The 21,757-nt window shown below is 41.3% G+C and overlaps 3 protein-coding genes across 5 annotated transcripts in view; 1 reads left to right on the forward strand and 2 right to left on the reverse strand.

Moving 5' to 3' along the window:
- Window positions 1-478: 478 nt before the first annotated feature.
- Window positions 479-8,655, reverse strand: fyb1b (FYN binding protein 1 b). Of its 3 annotated transcripts, XM_088282227.1 has the most exons (19): window positions 8,480-8,655; window positions 6,191-7,124; window positions 5,527-5,650; window positions 5,367-5,449; window positions 4,748-4,770; window positions 4,556-4,611; window positions 4,351-4,462; window positions 4,127-4,286; window positions 3,436-3,556; window positions 2,940-2,959; window positions 2,752-2,824; window positions 2,582-2,668; window positions 2,174-2,214; window positions 1,785-1,848; window positions 1,600-1,702; window positions 1,117-1,279; window positions 1,001-1,034; window positions 884-915; window positions 646-809 (listed from the first exon to the last, which is right to left on the reverse strand). In XM_088282227.1, exons 1-19 carry the CDS (start codon window positions 8,480-8,482, stop codon window positions 787-789), a joined length of 2,256 nt encoding a protein of 751 aa, XP_088138353.1. In that variant the 5' UTR covers window positions 8,483-8,655; the 3' UTR covers window positions 646-786. The 3 variants fall into 3 exon arrangements, with proteins under 3 accessions (XP_088138351.1, XP_088138352.1, XP_088138353.1); XM_088282225.1 differs by having other exon boundaries at window positions 479-915; XM_088282226.1 differs by lacking the exon at window positions 2,582-2,668 and having other exon boundaries at window positions 479-915.
- A 1,067-nt stretch (window positions 8,656-9,722) lies between these two features.
- On the reverse strand, window positions 9,723-15,192 carry ccdc80l2 (coiled-coil domain containing 80 like 2). The gene is made up of 12 exons (XM_088281730.1): window positions 14,668-15,192; window positions 14,212-14,300; window positions 13,959-14,129; window positions 13,648-13,799; window positions 13,216-13,533; window positions 12,527-12,740; window positions 12,273-12,429; window positions 11,423-11,559; window positions 11,151-11,302; window positions 10,807-10,910; window positions 10,343-10,423; window positions 9,723-10,200 (listed from the first exon to the last, which is right to left on the reverse strand). Exons 1-12 carry the CDS (start codon window positions 14,945-14,947, stop codon window positions 9,902-9,904), a joined length of 2,154 nt encoding a protein of 717 aa, XP_088137856.1. The 5' UTR covers window positions 14,948-15,192; the 3' UTR covers window positions 9,723-9,901.
- A 1,310-nt stretch (window positions 15,193-16,502) lies between these two features.
- nnt (nicotinamide nucleotide transhydrogenase) overlaps window positions 16,503-21,757 on the forward strand; it is a 21,609-nt gene continuing 16,354 nt past the window's right edge. The window contains exons 1-9 of the mRNA XM_088281868.1: window positions 16,503-16,632; window positions 17,861-18,069; window positions 19,215-19,444; window positions 19,534-19,751; window positions 19,911-19,998; window positions 20,201-20,289; window positions 20,397-20,584; window positions 20,763-20,896; window positions 20,983-21,174. Of these exons, the coding sequence (XP_088137994.1) occupies window positions 17,916-18,069; window positions 19,215-19,444; window positions 19,534-19,751; window positions 19,911-19,998; window positions 20,201-20,289; window positions 20,397-20,584; window positions 20,763-20,896; window positions 20,983-21,174 (1,293 nt within the window). The 5' untranslated portion in view covers window positions 16,503-16,632; window positions 17,861-17,915. The remainder of the gene's footprint in view (window positions 16,633-17,860; window positions 18,070-19,214; window positions 19,445-19,533; window positions 19,752-19,910; window positions 19,999-20,200; window positions 20,290-20,396; window positions 20,585-20,762; window positions 20,897-20,982; window positions 21,175-21,757) is intronic.

Genomic DNA, 21,757 nt, shown 5'->3' on the forward strand with positions numbered 1-21,757 from the left:
GTTGGATGAAAGTTTACCCAAAGACTAACGGCTGAATAATACAACATATTAAAAAATGCTTAGCTCGATGGAAAGGGGCAACGAAGTAAAAAAAAGTGCTCATTTGTCATTAAATTTATGTTCGTGATTAGTGTTTACCGTTAATTAATCACACCTGTTATGACACCTTATTTATGTGGAATTAATTGCTAAATGTGAAGGCATGGCAAGACAACTTCATTGTATTTATAGAGCATATTTCATACACACGATAACTCAATGTGCTTCACACAACCAAAAGAACAAGCCTTAAAAGCATTGACTAAGAAAACAACTGAAATAATTACAAAAGTAGCACATTAAAATTAGTTTTCTGAAAAAGATTTATTCAGGCCTGGTAAAATAGTCAGGAAATGCCTGTTATGATCATTTATATAAATACAGTGATTTTTTTAAATACATTTATTGATTTTAATAAAAATGACAGACTTTTACATTATTTTATATGTCACATAAGAAGTCGATATACATTATTTTAGAGTCCAAAACACATTAAAACTTCGAATGGCATCTTGCAGGGAAAGTTACCTGAGTATTATGCGTACACAAAGCTGAGAACATTTCAAAAGAAGTTCTTGACAAAAATTAAAATGAAAACGATGTAAATACTGCTGTGTTTAATACGATCAAAAATGTAACCAAATGCCATAATTAAGGCTGAGTGATGATTTTCACACACAATTAAATAACATTTTCAATATTTTTCTACAGGTACTGTATACATGCAGGATGCTGGCCGGGCGTTCCTCATTCATTGTCGTATATGCAATCTGGGGAGAAAAGATGCCATCATGATTAAAAGATCCTTTCATTTTGAATTTTAGATCAATTAGAAAAAACACACCATCGCCGATATCATCATAAATGTCGCCGTCGCTGTAAACAAACAAACAAAAGAAACAAGTCAGCTCTCTTATTTTGTTGTTCCTTGCTTTTTTTGCTGTAAGTGAAATGTACTCACTCCATGCAAATGTGGCACATTGAAACGTAACCAACTGTGAGGGACAAACAGATTAGGACTGCGAGTACAGTATAAAAAAAAAATAATAATGTGTCCCAATACTTTTGTACACTCACACTTGCCCTCCTCGTTGCGACAGATCATTTTGTTGTCCGTGGGCTTGACGATGACGTCGAGTTTCTCGCCGACTTTAACCGCGAGCTCTTTGAAGCCCCACTTTTTGTTCACCGCAGCTCGACTGACGGTCACCTGATACAAGGCCTGAATCTCACCGTCATACTGAAAGCACATTGCAACACAAAGACATGCGTTTGTTATTTCTCGATAATTTACACAAGTGGCACAAGGATCTGACGTCCCTCAAGTTGGGCATTTTTATTAAGTCCAGATTGAAATGCCACATCAAAAAGTTAAATGCTGGATATCATTTCGAGGGTGATACAGGAGTGGATTTTCACCAGACCATCTTAAAAAAAAAAAAAAAGAAAAAAAAATTCCTTATGCGCATCAGCACCAAAATCAGTGCCGAACCAAGCCGACGAATTGTCTCAGTTCAGTTGGGACTTTTCAAAGTGTTTTTATGGAGAACAAATACAAACTTTGAACTTTTTCCTGAAGTCTTTCTCTTCTTTCTCAAACTTCTTTATCTTCTTTGGGTCAGTCTCTTCCGCTTTGGTCCCTCTGCCTCTCAGGGATGGAATGCTGAGGAAACAAAACAGCAGAACTTGAAAAAGATGCGGTGTGAACAAAAAAAAAGAAAAAAAAAATGTTAAAAAAAATGTACCTGCTGATAGGTGGAGGAGGCGGATGGATTTGGGTGTCAACGTCGTAGTAGAGCTCATCATCAACTTCAAACGCAGAAAACAAATCAATCAGCACGCTGAGGTTTTAGTTTTAGACTTGCAATATTATATAATGCGATAAATGAAAAGCAAATTATTATTTTGATTTTTAAAGGTGGTAATGATCTTTAAGATAGTTTTATAATTTTTTAAAAATAGTTTTATCTGATTTAAAATAAATAAATAAATTAAAAAATATTATATATATATATATATATATATATATATATATATATATATATATATGATTTAAAAAAAAAAGCAACAAAAATGCCACAATTATCCTTATTTTGTTCCTTTTTTTTTTTTTGATGAATTATTTTTGAACTACCTGAATTTTCCTCGGCTGTAAACTGGCTCGGTGGAGGAAGTCTGGCACATCCGGAAAAAAAAGGACACCACGTCACACATTGTAAAATCCGTCCGATCATGCATTATGCTGAAAGATCATCACATCACTTGGCTTGATGTGTTTGGCGACCGGGCGCCTCGATTTCAGAATGAGCAGCATCATGCGTCGGCGACACGGACAAAAATCAGCAGATTAATGCCAACAAACACAATTAGTTGATTGTACACAAACATCAAGTCTCATGCGACATCATCGGTAAGTTTGACAAATCAACACAAGAAGGCTTCATCGCCTTCTGTCCGCCTTCAATTCATGGCACGAGAGATCATGTTAAAGATGAAGGGATTAATGCGTGACAACCGGGCTTACTACGGAGTGTATTTTTACACTTTAGTGCTGACTGGACTTCTGTTTCGCTCAAAAATCTTCAGGAGGCCAAGCGACTTTGTAACAGACAACCTGGGCCGGGGGGGACTAAACAGCCAAATATATGGATAGAGATTTTTTTTTTTTTCATAATTTCTCAATTAATAGTATCATTGTTTGGCACGACTCACCTCACATCCAAATCTGGATCAACGACATCATTGTATAGTTCGTCATCCTCTTCTGGGGGAGGCGGTAAAAAGACTGCGGCGAAAAAAAACAATCAACGTGATGTCACATTTTAGTATGAATTTGGGATTATTATTATGATTGGAATACGTTGCAGTTAAATTCCGTGTCAAATGTTGAGTCATGTTACCTCCTTGTCCACTAATTCCACTGTGGAGAGAAAACACAGACATTATTTAGCGGTTATAATTTTCAAAAATGATTCTAATTATCAGGCCATGCAAAGACATTCATTCATTCCATTCTTTTTATTTGCATTTTTAATTCCGTTAACGTGCCAGGGGAGACGATATGAAGAAACGGATCCTTTATACTTTGTGCAATATTTCTTTGGATTGAATTAAAAAAAAAAAAAAAAAAATCCTGATTTGCCATAATGCCCTTTTTTTTTTTTTTTTTTTTTTTTAGCGATCAACTGACTCAAATTTTAAAAACGAGATTTTTATTTGTTTGATTTAAATCTGCGTTGACATATTTGTTGACGAACCACAGAATGCCGAATAAATTCGAATGGTTTATGAATTGGAACAAATTTTCATAGCCCAAATAAGCCCCACGTAAACACACAAAAACGCACACACTCAAATTTCTGACTAGATATGAATCGTTTGAAAGTTTCTTGCCACCTGCTGTCCGATGAGGCGACGTCCACGTCATCGTAGACGTCGCACCTGGAGCCCTGCTGAGCTTGATGAGTCTTCAGAGTGTTGAAGTCAATCTCCACTGAGGTCGTCTTCACGTAGCCGACTGACGAAGGAACAACTTTTATAATATCGTACCCAAGTCGGAATTATACAATGACATTTTTTTTAAAAAATTTTTTGGAGGTTGAGGTAGAATTATTTTTCATGAAAATGCAACTTTTACAAAAAATAGGCCCAATTTTATTTTATTTTTTTAATTTGAGAAAAATGTTTTCTTTGAGGATAAACACCTTTTCAACCATTTTTTTTTTTTTTTTTACGGAATCACGTCAGGTTTTTTGATCCGTTTTCTTAAAAAAAAAATAAAACAAAATGCAATAATAAAAAAATAAATAAAACACTTTGATTGCATTGCCCGATCGGGAGCTGCACGCACCTCTCACCACACCGTCTCACTTGAGATGAGTCCAATTGCAATCAGCTGTGCCTTCTACGGTCTTACGACCGCTAATCAGTTGAAATTTGCTTTTCAAGAAAAAAACTTGATGTGCTAAAAGAAAAAACTGTGATTTTGGAATCAGCATGCCAGTTGTTTTTTTTTTAATCCTCATAAAAATCTCTGATAGTGTTGCATCTAGGGATGCTTTCATTTGGATTAATACAGGGAACTTACTGGCGCCGTCCTTTTTGCGTCCCAACCATTTCCCTTCTGGATTGCCTTGGACTCGAATTATGTCCAGACAGTCACCTCGCTTGAGCGCAAGTTCTGTCTTGCTCCCTTTGAAGTCCTCGCGGGCTTTGCCTTGATGGATCACTTCCACAGGGCCCACAAGCTGACGTGCAAAATAATATCATCGATACTCGTTTGCAAAAGTGTCCGAAGGTCGTATTTTTTACCTTGAATTTCTTTTTAGCGTCTTGTTCTTTCTTCTCTCGCTCCTTCTGCAGCTTCTTCTCGGCCTCAACTTGTCGTTTCTCCTCTTTCTCTTTCCTCCTCTCGTGTTCGTCCCTTTTTTTGCCGAGCGAGCGCGAGGTCAGAGGTGACGGGCAGAAAAACAAAAAATCTGCGACTTGTGCATCCTCATCTAAAATATTCTCTTACCACGCTTCATCAAGAGGCTCGTACATGTCGCCACTGTCGTCGTCATCATGTTCTTCCTGGGCAGTGTGGACACAAAAAAAAAAAAAAAAAAAACAAAACAAGCAACTCTTGAATTCTGTCTGAGGATAGTTTCAAACCAGCTAACGTTTTGAATTAGCATTGAAGTGAAAGTAACAATTAAGCATTTGTCACCTTCTGTCTCAGGCTTGGATGACCTGGAGGGAGTCACAAAAAAAAAAAAAAAAAAGATTATAAATTTGAAAATAAACTGAAAGAGTCAAGACTGACATTTTACAAGGCAAGTTGTTTCCATTTATGTTGGACTTTGTCATCTAAACGCTTTGTGGCACACAGTAGACGGCCTCAACGGACGGTGAGAAAGAAAGGCCAGATTTTTTGCATATAAAGAGAATTAATTGTACAAATTAGCGCTGTCCAGTGAAAAACACTTATCTCCATTTTTTTCAGATTAAAAAATAAATAAATAAATTTATTTATTTATTTTTTTTTTTTCTTTTTTTACGTGAATGGGATTTCGTCGTTACAGACAGTTATGTTACGAGAACAAAATCACAATTTAAAAAAGAAAATCTTATAGAATAAATCGTCCGACCCCAAAAAAACTTTACGATAAAATAACCAAAATAAGCTCAACCTTTAGCGCGAAAATCTTCGAAATGAATAAAAACATTACCTTTCAAAACACAAACTAAATCTTCATTTTTACGAAAAAAAAAAAACACTTATATGAGATGAAAGTCGTAATTTTATGACAATAATTTTTTTTAATGCTATCCAGCGTTGAGCGGACCTGCGGACGGCGGCAAAGGAGGAGGAAGGGAAGAGCCGATCTTCACGTCATCGACATCGTCGTAGGATTCCTCCTGGTGCACACTGTAGGGTACAAGTTTAAATTTGTCGGAAGTGTGTGCGTACGTGCATGCGTGTGTGTGCGTGTGAGCATGCGTTACAGTGTTCCCAAAGGTCGCGGAGGCAGACTCGGAAGTGCACTTTGAGGCGGCTGAGGCCGCTTTGTGCCTTGGTTGCCAGAAGCTGCGGGAGTTGGCGGCAACGTTTTGTTGAAAGTGTTATTCCCTGTCCCAAAAACAAGCAAACACTTTTAGATCCGTTTGTTCTGTTGAGCGATCATAGATTATAATGACAAAATACTCGCAGACCTGAAAAGCTCTTACATCGGCCTTCAATGACTTTTTTTGTGGTTTGCCGGACAATGATTTTTTTTTACTTTGGTCAAATAAAGATCTCAAATGAACATGACCTGGAGTTAAACTCTGGTTTTAAAATGTGGCGGGGGAAAAAAAAAAAATCTGCTGAAGGTGTGAGTGCACGAGGCCTTATCTGTCTATAAACCGCACGGCTCTCGCTCGAAACTCTCCCTGCTTCCTTCTACGCCACTTCCCCATGAAGCAAAATAAACTTAGTCCGTGGAGGCGGAGCCAAGAGAGAAAATGGACCGTCAACCTGACTGGAGAAATTGAGGAAGTCGATATGTGGCGAATGCGAACAGCTTTGAAGTCATTCACTCGGAATATCAAATTCTTATATTTATGACGATGGGGGGAAAATTTTTTTTCAAATGCAAACAAAAGGATTTTAGCAAATATTCCAACTTGCCGGTGAAAATGCCCGCAGTTCTTCGGAAGCCATCCAGGTTTACTTTGGGGGGTCGTTTGGGTTTAGCAGGAGCAGGACCCAAAGTCAGCGTGTTTGGGAGCGGGTTGCGTTTCGGCTCCGAAGCGGAATCATCGTTAGTGTTGCTCTTCTCAATCGCGGCACGGGGCGCGATTCTTAAACTGGGCTTTTTACTGGCCGGGGGTTTCGGAGGAGGGACGGCGGGATCGGCACTGAGAGGCGGTTTGGTTTCCACTTCCACGCTGAGGTCGGACTGGGATTTTTTTTGCTCTTTGTTGAAAGCTTCTTGCGCTGCCGTGAAGTTGGACGGAAGTGAAGGTTTGTCCGTGTTGGGCTCGCCTTGCTGCCAGAGCTTGACGATGCTGCTGTTGGGTTTTCGGTGCAAAGGAGGTACTTTTGGCGGCGTGGTGTCGGGAGGCGAGCCTCTGCCGCTCTCGTCTTTCACCCAGCTTGGTTTGGATCCCGTCGGAGGTGGTTTGGGACCGAGAAGTTTGGGGTTTGAAAGGCTCGTTCGGAGAGGTGGTTGGAGGGTGGGCTTCAGTACGGGACTTTTTATTTCCGGGGATTTCGCTTCCGGTGGCTTCAAAGGCCCTCTGTCCAATAAAGTTTTTTTATTCCCAGTCGTCCCATCCAGTGTAAATCTGCTCGCCAGTGCTTTCGTTTTGTTTGCTCCGAGCGGCTCTGTGTCACTTTTTGTTGTGCTTTTCAGGTAGGACGTAGGTTTGGGCGGCAAATCGAACGTTCCGCCCGAGAGACTCTCCAAGACCGGTTTCTTGGATGGCAAGGCGGGACCGGATGAGAGGGTGGCGTTGAGGGGCGTTTTGTGTCTCGTTGACGGCGAGGAGGAGATCTCGTCGGCGCCGGCAGCGTTGGCTTGAAAACGAGCCATGATGGCCTTGACATCAGCTTTGTTGTCCTGGAATCAACCGGAAGAGAAGGACAAGGTCCGAGATAGCCCATTTTTCATTTTTTTTTTGTTTGATCAGACACAAATGACCACAGTTAACACAGAGTGACAAAGAGACAACACGGTACAAGGAAGTAAAGATAAGGGTCGAGGATATCAAGCTGCCGTTGTTGTTATGGCAACGATGTCATTGCAAAATAACGTCTGCACGCACTCACTAATACGCATTTAGGAAATCATCCAATTACGCTTTTTATAACGCAGACGGAAAAATGAATCGAACGTGGGAGTCATTGTCAAGCCAGTCGTACTGCTCGAGGCATGCTTGGACAAATTTAGCAAGTGGCATCTGTACAGCTGACGTGCTGCTTTTTTTTTTTTTAGCATTTATTATTTCCTTATAGAATCATTCGAAACAATTTCTTTAGGAATAAGAAACATTTTTCGCCCCAATAAACATTTGCTATTTTGCTACGAGGTGTGTCGGATTTGACGTGTCACCTCAAGCGGATGTTGCAGATGTAAAAGTAAATACCAAATAAACGTCAACTGAATAAACTAGATTTCATTTTATTTAAATTTCTCAAGCGACAACAACAGAAAAAAAAAAAATCTAACTTGAGGCTTACTCCTATGATGAATTGGATGGATTTTACAGTCCAACTCAATCTCTGAACACTGATAAGACGAGGCGTCGTTTCCAGCTGCCCATAATTCAAAAATTCGACGAGCGACATCACCATGAGAAGCTGGAAAATTAAACCAGTCGAAAAATACCCTCCATCACGTGTGTGTTTCTCAACCCCCCCTCAAAAAAAACTAAAATTACCCAACATGTGTTGCTCCACAAAATTGCGAGTGCCTCTTGGACTAATGTAACACACTTTAACCACCTAAATGTCCTTTTTTTTCATTTTTATATTTTGTCAGATTCTCACATAGCAAGAAGGAGGAAGTTAATGGTCATTATGCCCATTGCCAAAAAATGGATGATTTATAAGCCAGCTTTAAAATAAAGTCGTTTGCCGTTTGTGCTTTATAGAAATAGAAGTCAGGTCCTCTGGTCAACGCAAAGAGGAAGCAAACATTTCTATTTCCAGTTTTGATGAGAGGTGACGGCCAAAGTTGCACAAGCTGCCGACGCAAAACCGAAACAAAGTTTTCATACATTTTCATCGTGTAATGAATTACCAATGAATAAACAATCACCTCATTGACCTCACAAGCCGGTAAATATGCAAATAAGTCATGTGGAATTTGTCACTCCTGAGACTCCTCATGGAATAATCAGAATCCGAAGAAGAAGTTACGTGACGTAGCTTAGCAGTTAACTATTGCTTTTAAATATCGTTTGAGGTACTCACCATGTTGAGGACAACCGTCTCGCTGGCCTCTGCTGCCTCTGATGAAGTTGCTTTAACGCACGTGCGTGTCTGTGTGTGTGTGTGTGAGATTTTTTTGTTTGTGTCCAAAAGAGAGAGAGCCTACAGTGTTAGTAGTAGTCAAAGAGCGATAAAGCATTGCGCGCGTCAGTGTGAACTGCCATGGGTTGGATGTCGACTACTTCCTCTCTCGCACTGTCCGGAGTGTGTGTGTGTGTGTGTGTGTGTGTGCGTGTCACACTTTCTATTATCTTGATGTGCTGATCTCATGGTTTTGCCTGTCGCTGGAAACTTTGCTTCTCGCCTGTGTCCAAGCAGCTTGTTACTCAGGACAGGACTGAAAAAAAAAAAGTGCTATTTAATCACTGCCAGCCAAATAAAAAAAAAATATATATATTTTTGGACGTCTATAGCCGTCATTGGCAGTGAATGAGTTAATCAAGGGTGGCAAATCTATGGTCCGCAGGCCCTTTTATGGTCCTGGGAGCATTTGCCCTGCCATGGAAATATGAGAATAAAACTTCAGATAAGCAGTCTCCAGCATGCCACCCAACGTTTGAATGTTTTAAGGCAAATTGGGCACATTTTAGCTGGAGTGGATGGTTGACAAAAATCTGAGTGCAAATGGGAAGTAACGATAAAATAGTTTGAGTTTGAATCTCTCCTCTGAGTACTTTGGCCGGTCTGGACGTTCTGTGAGTTTTAATGGTTGTTTGTTTGCACCGTGCAACTGCCCAATGCCATATTTCATCCCGATGTTGCCACATTTCTTCTGTGTGTGCGTTTCCCCGTGTAAAAGCACTCAGGCTGGTCAAAGTTTAACCTCTTTCACATTATGATTGTTATTTGCGAGAACAGATGTGGTTGCAGTATCAACATTTGGCAGCCATGTGTTATTATTGCTTTATTACACATGAAACTTTTGGAAGCTCCTCAATGGTTTCTTTCTGATGCAGATTTCCAAATGTAAATTTTGGAAGTTATCCCGTTGGCAGAACATCTTTAGTTAGCCAAATACTGTAGATTTTTGGAATTATATAAAACGTTGTTAGTGTATACTAGAATCCACATCTTGAGTGAGATCAGAGCTGAAAATAAAATAACAAGGACTAAAAGCAAAGAACCGAGGCAGCCTGGACAGAGTTTGCCACAAGGATCACAGATCAGACTCTTGTGGAACGTTAATCGTTAAAAATCCAACATAACATGAGATTTATTTATTTTTTCATTCATTTCAGTCAAGTGTTTATTCATCTCAATGCATGAGGCACATTATTCCAATATTTGTGGAAATTATTATTAGTTCTTACTGCAAAGTCAGCATTCATTGAGAAAAATTGTGAAAAAAAAAAAAGAAAAAGGTTTTGCTTTTCTGATATGTCTCGTGTGTGATCCAACATCCGTTCATTGTGAGCGGTGATAACCGTGGTAATGTTCCCCTTCGCCTCCTCCTCTCCCATGCATCTCCGGGCAGTGGATCCCGAGCCGTCTTTGCAGCTTCTCCTCCTGCAGACGCAGCTCCATAGAGTCGACCAGGTCGTAGACGTTGTCCAGAGACCACATGGGTGAGGGGAACCACGCCTTTACGTCGCCATCCTTGCCCACCACCAGCATGCTAAAGTAGTCCTTGCTGATCTTCAGCTGGTCGCGCAGGTTGTTGACCACGACGCGGGACAACGGCTCCACTTCAGTCTGGCTGCGACCTGGACGGATGACGACCAAATTGAGCAGAATGTTCGCCACAAAAAAAAAATGCTAATTCATGATATTGATTCCAACTCTATCCACAAAGCGAACCAAACCGGGAAAAATGTGACGAAAATCCGATAAGAGGAAATCAGTCACCGTTGAGAGGAAACAGCTCAACTGTTCCTGACGCTTTGTCTCCAACGCCGGTTAGCTTCAACATGGCAATGTGACGAATACCTGAAAGAAGCAAAGACACTTCAGGCAAGGCAGCTTTCTTTTTAAATGTTTGCATGCAGCAGAACAGCTAAATGCTGCTTCACCCTGTTTGCGCTGAACTCGCAAATTTGCAATTTTTTAATTTTTTTTTTTTAATGTATTCAGGACTAAAACCAGTCAGTTATTTACTGACCTGTTGCAGAACGTTAAAGTCCATTTTCTGGCTGACTGGGAGCCAGTTTAAGGCCTTGAGGAGTAACATGTTCGGAGCTCTTTGTTCTGCTGAGAAGCCGAGCTCCGGCCTTCTGAACAGTTGGGTGCGCAAAATTGTTGTGAACGGCAACAACATTTTTGCCAGACTCTTTTGTGTGTGTGTGTGTGTGTGTGTGTGGCGCGTGACTGACCAAGATGACATTCTTGTCCATTGAGAGCCGACAGCTGTTGTTGAAAAGAATAATCCTCTTCAACCGGAGCAGAGATGATCAGGAGTCTCCTCTTCGACATGAACCTAGAATGATGAGTACGTCTCAATGAGGAGGATGTTTTCGAACTTGAAGGTCGTTTGTCATCGTCAGATGTCTCTGAAACATTTCCTTGAGTGTTTAGGAAGCGGGGTGTGACTTCTTTATCGAAGTAGAACAGTCGCCTGGCCGTTTTTTATTTATTTTTTTGCAAAATACTTTGTAGAAAGCCACATTTTCAAACTTGATATCTAAAAGACGTCAACGTCAAATAGGCTCGGGTTTACCTGAGCAGAGAATTCTCGGCTTCGGATTGTTGCTTGTCAGCGCCGCACGCTGGAGGACTTTTCCTTGCTCTTTCTTTCTCCGAGCGTCTTGAGGGAAAGCTGTCGATGTAGTCAAATATAGCGGGACTTGATGGAGGCGCCTCAAACACTCTCTAGGGGATCAGATCGAAACAGAATGCGACCATCCTTACCAGAGAACGTAATCAGTGTCTTCAAATATTTTATAAAACGGGAATTTCCACACAATCGAAATTTAAGACGGATTATCTTACGTTGGGCCCGATGTCGTAGTCGGTGACAGTCATGGAAAAAAGATCAGAGGAAGACAAACCCAACTGGGATCGCAAAAGTGAGATCAGGCCTGAATCAGACGACTGCGCCGGTAGCTCACTGAGTGGAGGCTCTGAGTCTTAAAGACAAAATTCAGTCAGTGACGGGACACTTCATTAGGTACACATGCAACGTTTTACAAAAGCTTGAAGACAATTGCATTTTGAAAAATTGAAAAGAAAACATGGATGCGTATTTGGCGACAGCAAATATCATATGGCATCTGATTCCCTGAAAATTGCTTTAAGACGATGATCAAAATAATGACATGCCCAGTCCGCTGCCATTTTGGATGAGGTAAAAATGCCGTGTGGATTGCCATCATTTAGTAATTTACTGAGCATCTCAGGTTTCATATTCTTCCGTCGTGAAAGACGAAAATGGACATTTATCGCATGTGAATGAGGCAACCGCTTAGGACGTTAATATCATCCAAAATATCGCGAGCGTCATTCTAATATTTCCGCACTATGATTATGATTCTAATATCCTGCATCACATTCAATTTGAATTTTTTTTTTTTTAAATACATTATGTGATGTCTATCTAGGAAAGGCAAGCATGTTACATGAATAAAAAAAAAATAAAAAATATATATTATGACTTCTGTTCTATTAGTTACAAGATATGATACATGTGCACATAAATTTTGGTGACAATCGATGATGGTTTTTTTGGATGTAGAATTTTTATAGAAGCCGCATTGGAGGAAAGCAGACTGGCAGCCATTGCAGCTGTTAATGTGTACTTTTTTTTTTTTTTTTCTAAAAAAGAAAGCCCCCCCCCCCCTACCGAGTTGGTGGTGCTCCAACGTGAGTGTGGCGTCGTTGCCTTGGCCCACGATGGTTGCCACGGTGACCTTCCTGATGGCCAACTCGCAGCGCTGCTTCTCGTTCTCGCTGCTCTGCTGCACGTACAGTGTTGCGTCTCTGCTAGGGGTGGATATCAGCTTCCACCATGAAAACACACACACACACACACACACACACACACGATCACCATGATCAAGAACCGTAAGCGGTGCTTGAAGCTTCCCGGATTCTTACCATCAACCTTCTCTTCCCCTTTAAATGATCCAGAAAGTTCTTAAAGGCAGTTTGGTCCCTCTCACTTGCTTCCTTACGTGACTTCTTGCCTCTTCCTTTCCCTTTCTTTCCCTTTTTCCCTTTGCCCTTTTTTTTGGAGTTGTCTTTTTCCTCATTTTCCTTTTTCGCCTTCTCAGCAGGTTTTTGGGGCCCGACGTCCAACGTGGTGTCCGGCCTGCAAAACAATAGAAAGAGGGGGTCACTTGACTTTTTGGGGAGGGTTACATTGGGCAGTTTCTAAATCAATAAAAATATGGGTGAAATATAAGATTTAAAGGTAAAAGCATTACAATTATTTTTTTTACATGTATCTTGATTTTTTATTTTATTTTTTTATAGATCCAAGAGAACAAAATAATAATTTCGGTTATCAGATGAATTATTTCGAGACTATAAAAGCATCCAAACTTGTGAATCGGACGACTTCCACTGTTAAATTGCCTGCATGAATGAATGAAATTGTGCAAAATTAAATAGGATTCAAGAATTTAACCTGAGAAGAATATTTATCTATCATAAAAAAAAAAAAAAACACTGTTTAGGTAAAAATTGTAAATGGCAAATGGGCATAAAAACGCGCGCAAAATTATATTTTTTGTTTGTTTTTTAGAGTGAATCAAAAAAAAAAATCTGAGATGAAAACAAATCACCTTTCTTTCTTCACTTCCTCTTTTCCTGTTGATACATCAGGAGAACGGTGCGTTTTCTCCTTTTCCACTTCCTTTTTGCCGCCGCCGCCACTGCTCGATTCTGTTCTCCTCCCAGCTGGCACCTTCCAAATAACGAAGCGAGACTTGCCGCTGAGGATGTCCTGGATTTTACTCTTCAGCACGGCCTTTTTGTCCATCGAGGGCTTTCTTTTCAGCGTCATCACAGAAGTGCGGTTGCTTTGCCTCTGAGGACTGAGAATTATCCTCTTCTTTATCTTCTTCCTTTTCACCACAACTTTCTTTTTAGTTTTTTCACACCTGGGAATTTGTGAAGCAGAATGTTCACAAAAAGCTCGACAACTTTTAACACATATTCTGTATTTAGTTTTTTTTTATCATCATACAAAAGAGGACAAAACATGACCACACAACCTCCGGTTGGATCCTTTTCTCGTTATCTTCTCCAACTTCCTCACGGGCAACTGATCAATGACTTCCAAGACTGCCTCTATCCGAACCGGAATGGAGAAGCGCTCACTGACTCTCAGGTTTTTTTTCAGCACCAACATGTTAAACGCTTGATCCTGAAGCCAATAAAAAGATGAATTTGGCACGAGGCTATGTCAACAATTTGTCAAACTAAAAGGGGCTTAGAGTTGATCCTTGATGCCGTCCTGACTCTGACTTGAATTCTCGGTCGCAACGACCGCAAAGCGTTTCTTCCCGAGAGCCTTCTTATTTACCTGGGTGAGGTCGAGATAGTGCAACAGCTTGGTGACGGTGTCGGGGTCCAGTGTCTCCACTGTGGCCTCTCCTTGTGTGGTCGTCTTCTGGATCCTCCCTTCCATCATCGCATTTTGGATGATGGTGACAATGAAAGTGTCTCTTTCGGCTAGACGGCAGTTGAGCGATTTCTGAAGGAGACCAAAAACTTCTCAGAACATGACGGCGTGACAAAGTGCACATAGGTCCGGTCTTGTTTTCGGACTATATGACCTGATCCATGTCTTCCAGCTGTTTCTCCATCATACGAAGGTAGTGGTCATTGTGTGTGGGGGCTGTGATGACCCACAATCGTTTTTTACCTGCAGGCAAAAAAAATAAATAAATAATGTGTTTTATGTATGAACATGTTTCATATTGAGCCGCAGTTTTGTTATCCAGCAGTTTGACAAAGTTAAGGCAGGTCAATGAAAGAATTGCGGGTCACTTTCAAATCCCGGCACAAAGTCGATGTCAACTTTTCATGCCTTCTGTTGATCGATTTTAAAACCCAATCCGACCCAAAATTTTGTCCCCGACACATTTTGGCAGCTTATTAGTCTTTTCTACCGCCACTGATTCCCAGCTCACTCAGCCTTACAATTAGAATCTAACTTATGAGGCAAGCCAATGTTACAAAAACCGATCAAACAAACACCCACTCCACTTTGATTCATTCATTTTGCTTGCCTGCAAAGTCCGACAGAAAATCTAACTCTGGAGTGAGGTTCAATGACGATTGTCCAGCCTCTCTGTGGTCGTGTCCATGTTGTCTGTCTTTCTCCAGGCCCAGTCCCAGCTCCATTCCAGAGGGGAGGTCCGAATAGTCACCCCATTCCTTCACATTGGGATCCAGCGGACTCTTGGACTTGCTTGAAGTGACTTTGCGCCATGCAGCCAGCGACCTTGGCTGACCGAGGCTCCACAGGGCGGCAACTAGAAGCCAGTGTGTGTAAAAGCAGCAAAACATTCTCACTGGTTGGTCAGCTGGCTCTTAACATTCGTGAAAGATGCATGGATTTGCTCAAAGCGTTGCTGCAACAAGCCGTAAAATGTCACACGGAAAGAGGTCAAACTTGTGAATCCAGGTCAAAAAAATCCAAATGATGTCGCAGTTGTCATTAAGGTGGGAAAATTTTGAGAATATGAAGGCAAAAGTACAAAAGACGACTTGACGTGAGAACCTCTGTCTCTGCAGAAAGAGTGAGGACTGAGTCGTTCCTCTCTCTTTCTTCACATGCATGTGGTTCGCATTAGTGCACGGGCTTGTTTACATGGCTGGAATTTTCTTCAAAGACTTTTGTGCCTCACGCGCGCGCGCGCACGTACGCGCGCACATGCACAACCTTGACCATCATAATATAGCCAAACCAACATACAAAACACTAATTAATACGATTTATTGATAGTTAAATATTCTAACGTGTGTAATTATCGTCTTATTGCCCTCTTGAAGCAACACAGTGCACAATTTAGCCAGCAGAGGCACTGTTGCCTCAGTCTCAACTCATTTGCTATCAAAAGAAAGTCATCATGACATCTGCAAAAAAAAAAAAAAAAAAAGTATTGTTGATATCTGCGTGGGGAAAAAAATGACAGAAGCGTGCAACTGCCATTGAAGAGGAACCAATACTTGCAAAAACTAACAAACAACATTCCCCATCATTATTTTAATAATAATTCCACTTTATAATTTCAGTCACACTGCTGAAAGATTTCCCCGCTGTTACTGCACAAACGCCTTTTATTTTGATGATGTTGAAAGTGCTTAACTAGCATCTGTTTGATTTCAACATTGAATGGGGAAAAGAAGAGCGAAAGTGCATGGTGTGGAAAACAGAACTGTGTCAAACAATTGCAGATGGGAACTCTGCGAAGAAATGTTCAAACAAGAAACAGGCATCGTTACTATACATTCCACTGTCTAAGCCGCATAAGTAAGTCCAGATGAAACGTGCTGTGATCTTTATATGATGTGAACTTAAAATCCATTGATTGCAATTTGGGTCGAAAATCAAACCAAACCAACCAACCAAAAAGAAAAGTATAAACAATAACGCTTGTTTACTGAAATGTTACAAAGCACGCAACCCAGCATATAATCAAGCAACCTGTGGTCATGAGTGATAGAAGACATCCGAAAAATCTCATTATAAAATCTAAAAATAAAAAAACCGTTTCCAAATGATTATTCAAAATAAAACAATCACAATATTGTTTCAAACAATTTAAAGGTTATACAGCAGCCATCGATGGCTTTAAATGGTAAAACAGCGCCACCAAGTGGATTTACGGCGGAATTCATTTTCAGATTTCTACTTTGAGACATGATATTGTCAATTTAAAATTGTCCTTGATTTATTGTGCGGCAGAATATGTGACAATATGTTACAATCGGATACCTTTTCTTTTTTTTGTAAAATGATACACGACAAAATCTATAAACTTGAATTAATGTCGACCGAGTTATAATGTTGAAATAACATTTTTTTTTTTTTTTTTTTTAAATAAGACTGTTCGCACAATTCGACGAGTTCGTCCATCCTCATACGTTCCAATCATATTCCGGCCGTCACGGCTGAATTCTTCCGGGTCGGCTCACAGTTCGGCGGTGCTGCGCACACACACACAAAAAGACACCAGACCCCTGCAAAGGTCAGTGGACTTACATGACGCCAATCTCTGTTGTCTGCGAATGTTTTCCGACGTGCATTCGTGTCGCGGTGCAGCCACGCGTGTACATGTGTGCGCCTTTCTATTTTTTTTAGATTTCACGCGTAGCCTTCGTGAACGAGGCAGATGTGCATTTGTCAGCGGCTAGCATGCTAACTCCTACTAGCTTCCCCCTTCCACGCCGGCGAGAGAGAACACAATGAAATAAAACATAAACATGGATTAACGTCGCTGCGGCTAGCGTGACACAATGGCCGTTTTAATGAAAACGCACGTTTTCCGCTTCGTACTTTAACTCTTCGGGTCGTCTGAATGACACTGTCAATGTGGCAATTGGAAGCCATTGAATGAAAGTAAAGTTAAATAAAAAAAAAGAAAAAAAAAAAGCCAGGCGTCCATCCGTCATATTCGCCGGACTTTAGGAACATAATGACTCCGTTCCAGCACTTTTATTGCGTGACATTTTCGGCACCAATAACTTTCACGGGCTAGTGAATTACTGGACGTTTTGGTGACGTGGTAGTTTCAATTGTTTTGTAACTACGCCGACAATTTTAACATGTGCTTGAACGCATCACAGTTTGATTGGCACGTTGACCTTCTGAAGTTCATATCTGAGACCGTCCTAACCATATCTATCTATCTATGATTATCGATGACTTCTTTACTTGCTCAAAACTTAATTAAACCATACACTTCTGTGTACTTTTCATTCAAGGCCATATCAGTTTGTTTCATTGTGTGTTAATTATCCTACTCTGACAACATATTGATCCTTTGGCTCATTTCCAGTTAAGTTGACCAGTACAGGTCACTGCTGACTGACTTAATGTTTTCATTTTTGGGGTGCTGCAAATAAGGATAACTGGCAATTAATTGTTATAACGCCTATTTTCATTGTGTTTTGAAGGTCAGAGTCCAGGGGAAAAAAAGATGGATGCTTAGGAAGATGTAATTATTGTATCGTGTCGTTTGTGCTGCAGATATGCAAGAAAATATGTTCCGATAGCTTTTTACACAAAGTAAAATGTGTAATTTCCAGTCGCAGGTCAACACGAAATATAAAAGATAAAATACAGGATGTCGCGGATAGGCTTAATCAACATTTTGTCCTCTCTAATTATGTGGATTTATTATATATATTCTTTAAACCAAATAACCTTGTCCCATTTATTTTTGTTTACCCATGATGGTTTTCTTTCTCCCCCAGGAGGAGTGCCGTTTGCCCTGCTGAGCTCCTGCTGCTGTGCGTGCGTGCGTGCACCATGGCCAGCCTCCTACGCGTGATTGCGGCTGGCTGCTCGGCCCCCGTCCTCAGCGGGGCGTCCTGTTTAAAACTGCAGAGTTCCCCAACTATCAAGACAACATGCGTACGATTTTTCAGGACCCATCATGCCCTCGGAAGATGTGCCAGTCCAGGTAATGTAAATGTCATGGAAATATTGTGCTCATGAGTAGGGCTGAACGATTTTGAAATTAATCCATTTCTGATTTTTTTTTTTTTCCGAAATATTGCGATTTCCATTTAATATGCAATTCTTTTTTTCTCATGTCTCTTGAGTGTGAGGTAGATAATTTAGCTTCTGTTTGGTGCATTTTTTAATTTTATTTTACTCGGCGACGATTCATATTTACACTCAGCATTCTATGACTCATGCTTGCGAGACATCCAAATGGTCGAATTTCTTCTACACGTAGCAGGCAGTTGCATAACATGGATTCCATTTTCACTGTAGCCCATCGAGCCACTTGACAAAGTGGCGACAGGCAATAAACTGGGAAATTGGACTGCCATTTATTGTACTGCTGTTGGCTTTTCACTTCAACTCCAACCAAATTACAATTGCCGACTCGCTTTTAAAACTTGTCCGAAGGGATAATGTATTTTTGACGTGATGCTCAATTTAGCAGTTGATTCATAACATAATTCAGATGAGCCTGGTAGGCTTAAAGGGGAAGTCAACCCAAAAATATTCCTTGCATGGGTTCAAGATCTTATGCTGTACATGTACAACTTGCTAGAAGCATTTTGGCATTTTTGAGCAATTTCAAATTCATTTTAGGTGTAATATTAATCTGTCGCCGATTTATTTTTGCTTTTTCTGGCATTGTGTCTATAGCGGTGGTTAACTGTAATGGAAAAATAAAAGATTTCTCCAAGCTAGCAAAGTTGGTGGAAATGTATTTATTTATTTATTCATTTTTACAGGCAAAACATGTTAGATGAAAAACCAGCCATGATATTTTTTTTTTGTCCTAGTCTTGCTGCAGTAGAGGACAGGTCAGCACTGCGGGACGAAGGACAGTTTGTGTTTATGTACAGATGAGCAGACGGTGACGCAATGGAATTTTCCATAGGAACCAGCATGGTGTGATTGCCGCTTGTCGACCTAACCTGACCAAAAGTCATGAAAGGATTTTTAAAAAAAATATTTTTAAAATATTTTTAAATTGCTGCTGTGATATAATTTCCCTCAAGGGATTAATAAACTCTCTCTCTCTCTCGCTCTCTCTCTCTCTCTCAAAACAGTTGCTGGGCTCATGTGTGCCTTTGTCATCCCCAGGAATTCCATACAAGCAACTCACAGTTGGCGTCCCGAAAGAAATTTTCCAAAATGAGCGGCGCGTGGCGCTGTCTCCCGGTGGCGCTCAGGCGCTTATCAAGCAGGGCTTCAATGTTGTGGTGGAGAGCGGCGCGGGAGAGTCTTCAAAGTTCCAAGATGAGCAGTATGCCCAGGCTGGAGCGACAATTAAAGACCTTCAAGATGTATTTGCTTCCGATGTGTTGGTCAAGGTGAGCCCGGCCTCGCACGATGCGCTTCATTTAGAAAGTAACATGCTCTGACAGCTCACCCCCCCCCCCTCCAAACAATCTGCTCGCAGGTCCGTGCTCCTGTTTTCAACCCCGACTTGGGCAAACATGAGGTGGAGCTGATGAAGGATGCGGCCACTTTGATCAGCTTCATCTACCCGGCTCAGAACCCCGAGCTGATGGACATGCTGTCTCAGAAGAAAGCCACCGTCCTGGCGATGGACCAGGTGCCCCGAGTCACCATCGCCCAGGGTTATGACGCCCTCAGCTCCATGGCAAACATCGCCGGGTGGGTACTTGCTGGTTATGTTGGACCTTTATACCTTTGTGTTTATCTCGTCCCTAAATAAATTAAAAAATCATAAACCAATGAGCCCCATGTACCAAATATTGCACATTCGGGTATTTAATGAGCACATGAAAGGCATTTGATTCCCCTTTTCTTCAGGTACAAGGCTGTCGTGCTGGCTGCGAACAGCTTTGGCCGCTTTTTCACAGGACAAATAACTGCAGCCGGGAAGGTGCCACCTGCCAAGGTGTGTGTGCCGTTTATTTCTATAATTGCTTATTGCGACCGCTTGAGACTGAAGAAGCGCTTTTGTCATCCACCTGCTTGGTGGATCAGAAATAAAAGAACATTTCTTAAACGTCCGTGGTCAACCTTGCCAATTGACTTGCATTGCTTGGAAGATTTTATACCTTGGCGCTCAGCTTCCCGTATATATCGTACTTGCTTAGGTGCTCATCATCGGAGGTGGAGTGGCTGGCCTAGCAGCAGCCGGCAGCGCCAGAGCCATGGGGGCCATCGTTCGAGGCTTTGACACCAGGTGGTTCCATACATCTTTGACACGCACACACATATCAAAAAAGAATTATTAAAAAAAAAAAAAAAAAACACAAGCTTACGATTGCCCATCATCATTTTCTCCCGCAGAGCTGATGCTTTGGACCAGTTCAAGTCTTTGGGTGCCGAGCCGCTGGAGGTGGACTTCAAGGAGTCTGGAGAGGGTCAAGGAGGCTACGCCAAGGTGATGTCAAAAGAGTTCATTGAAGCCGAGATGAAGCTGTTTGCCAAACAGTGTCAGGAGGTGGACATTGTCATCAGCACTGCGCTCATTCCCGGTATGGATGGAAACTGGGTTTGACACAGCGCAATATCAGACGTGTGTCAATCCTTCATTTTAATGAACGTTCAATATGCCAAATTAACCCTTGATTGTATTTGGCAACCTCACTCCACACCCAATGATAGTATGTAATCATAAAGCAGACTCATCAGCTCCATGTTTTGACGTGTCAGGTAAACGGGCCCCCATCCTTATCACCAAGCCGATGATCGAGAGCATGAAGGACGGTTCGGTGGTGGTGGACCTGGCCGCTGAGGCCGGAGGAAACATCGAGACCACCGTGCCCGGGGAGCTGTCCGTATACAATGTGCGTGCACTTGTGACTTACTCAGTTATTCCATATTACGTGCACCCCAAAATATCTTTTCAGTGTGGTTGCTTTTGTTTTCGTAGGGTGTAACCCACATTGGGTACACAGACCTGCCTAGCCGCTTGCCCACGCAGTCCAGCACGCTGTACTCCAACAACATCACGAAGCTAGTGCGCGCCATCAGTCCTGACAAGGACAGCTTTTACCTTGATGTGAAGGACGTGTTTGACTTTGGGACCATGGATCACGTTGTCAGAGGCTCTGTTGTCATGCAGGTACTAAATGTGAACGTGCATTCATGTCTTTGGCAATTCCCACAGATCTCTGAGTTTGATATTTGTGATATAGAGCCTGATCTTATAATGAAAAAAAAACAAGCAAACCAAAAAAAAATAATCCCTTAATAATCCCTTTTTACTAAAAACTAAATTAAATTAAACTAAAAAAAAATAAATTAGGGTTATTATCATTAGCGCAAGGCAAACACAGGTTGTGTTTTCCACTTTTGGCCACTAGGTGTCACCCTCACAACACGTTCCAGTTTATGATTCCCAGCCAGAGCGTCCACTCAAACGTAACTTTGCATTTTAGGTTCACTTTAGACCACCAATTCCTGCTCTAAATTGTCCATAGCCGTGAATGTGAGCGCGAATGGTTATTATTATTTTTTTAAATGTGCCCTGTGATTGGCTGGCACCTAATCCATAGTGTAACCGACTAACACCAATGCAGACAAGCATTATAGAATATGGTCGGATGGAAACACATTTACAGACCAGTGAGGATCGCCTGTGAGGATCCTAGGAAAAAAGATTGATTAGAGATATTACGGATTTTACCGTACACCGAGTTTTTGAT

This window comes from Idiotropiscis lumnitzeri, chromosome 18 (genome assembly GCF_059441095.1).
Source record: "Idiotropiscis lumnitzeri isolate Australia: NSW breed Sydney's pygmy pipehorse chromosome 18, RoL_Ilum_1.0, whole genome shotgun sequence".
NCBI classification, from domain to species: Eukaryota; Metazoa; Chordata; class Actinopteri; order Syngnathiformes; family Syngnathidae; genus Idiotropiscis; species Idiotropiscis lumnitzeri.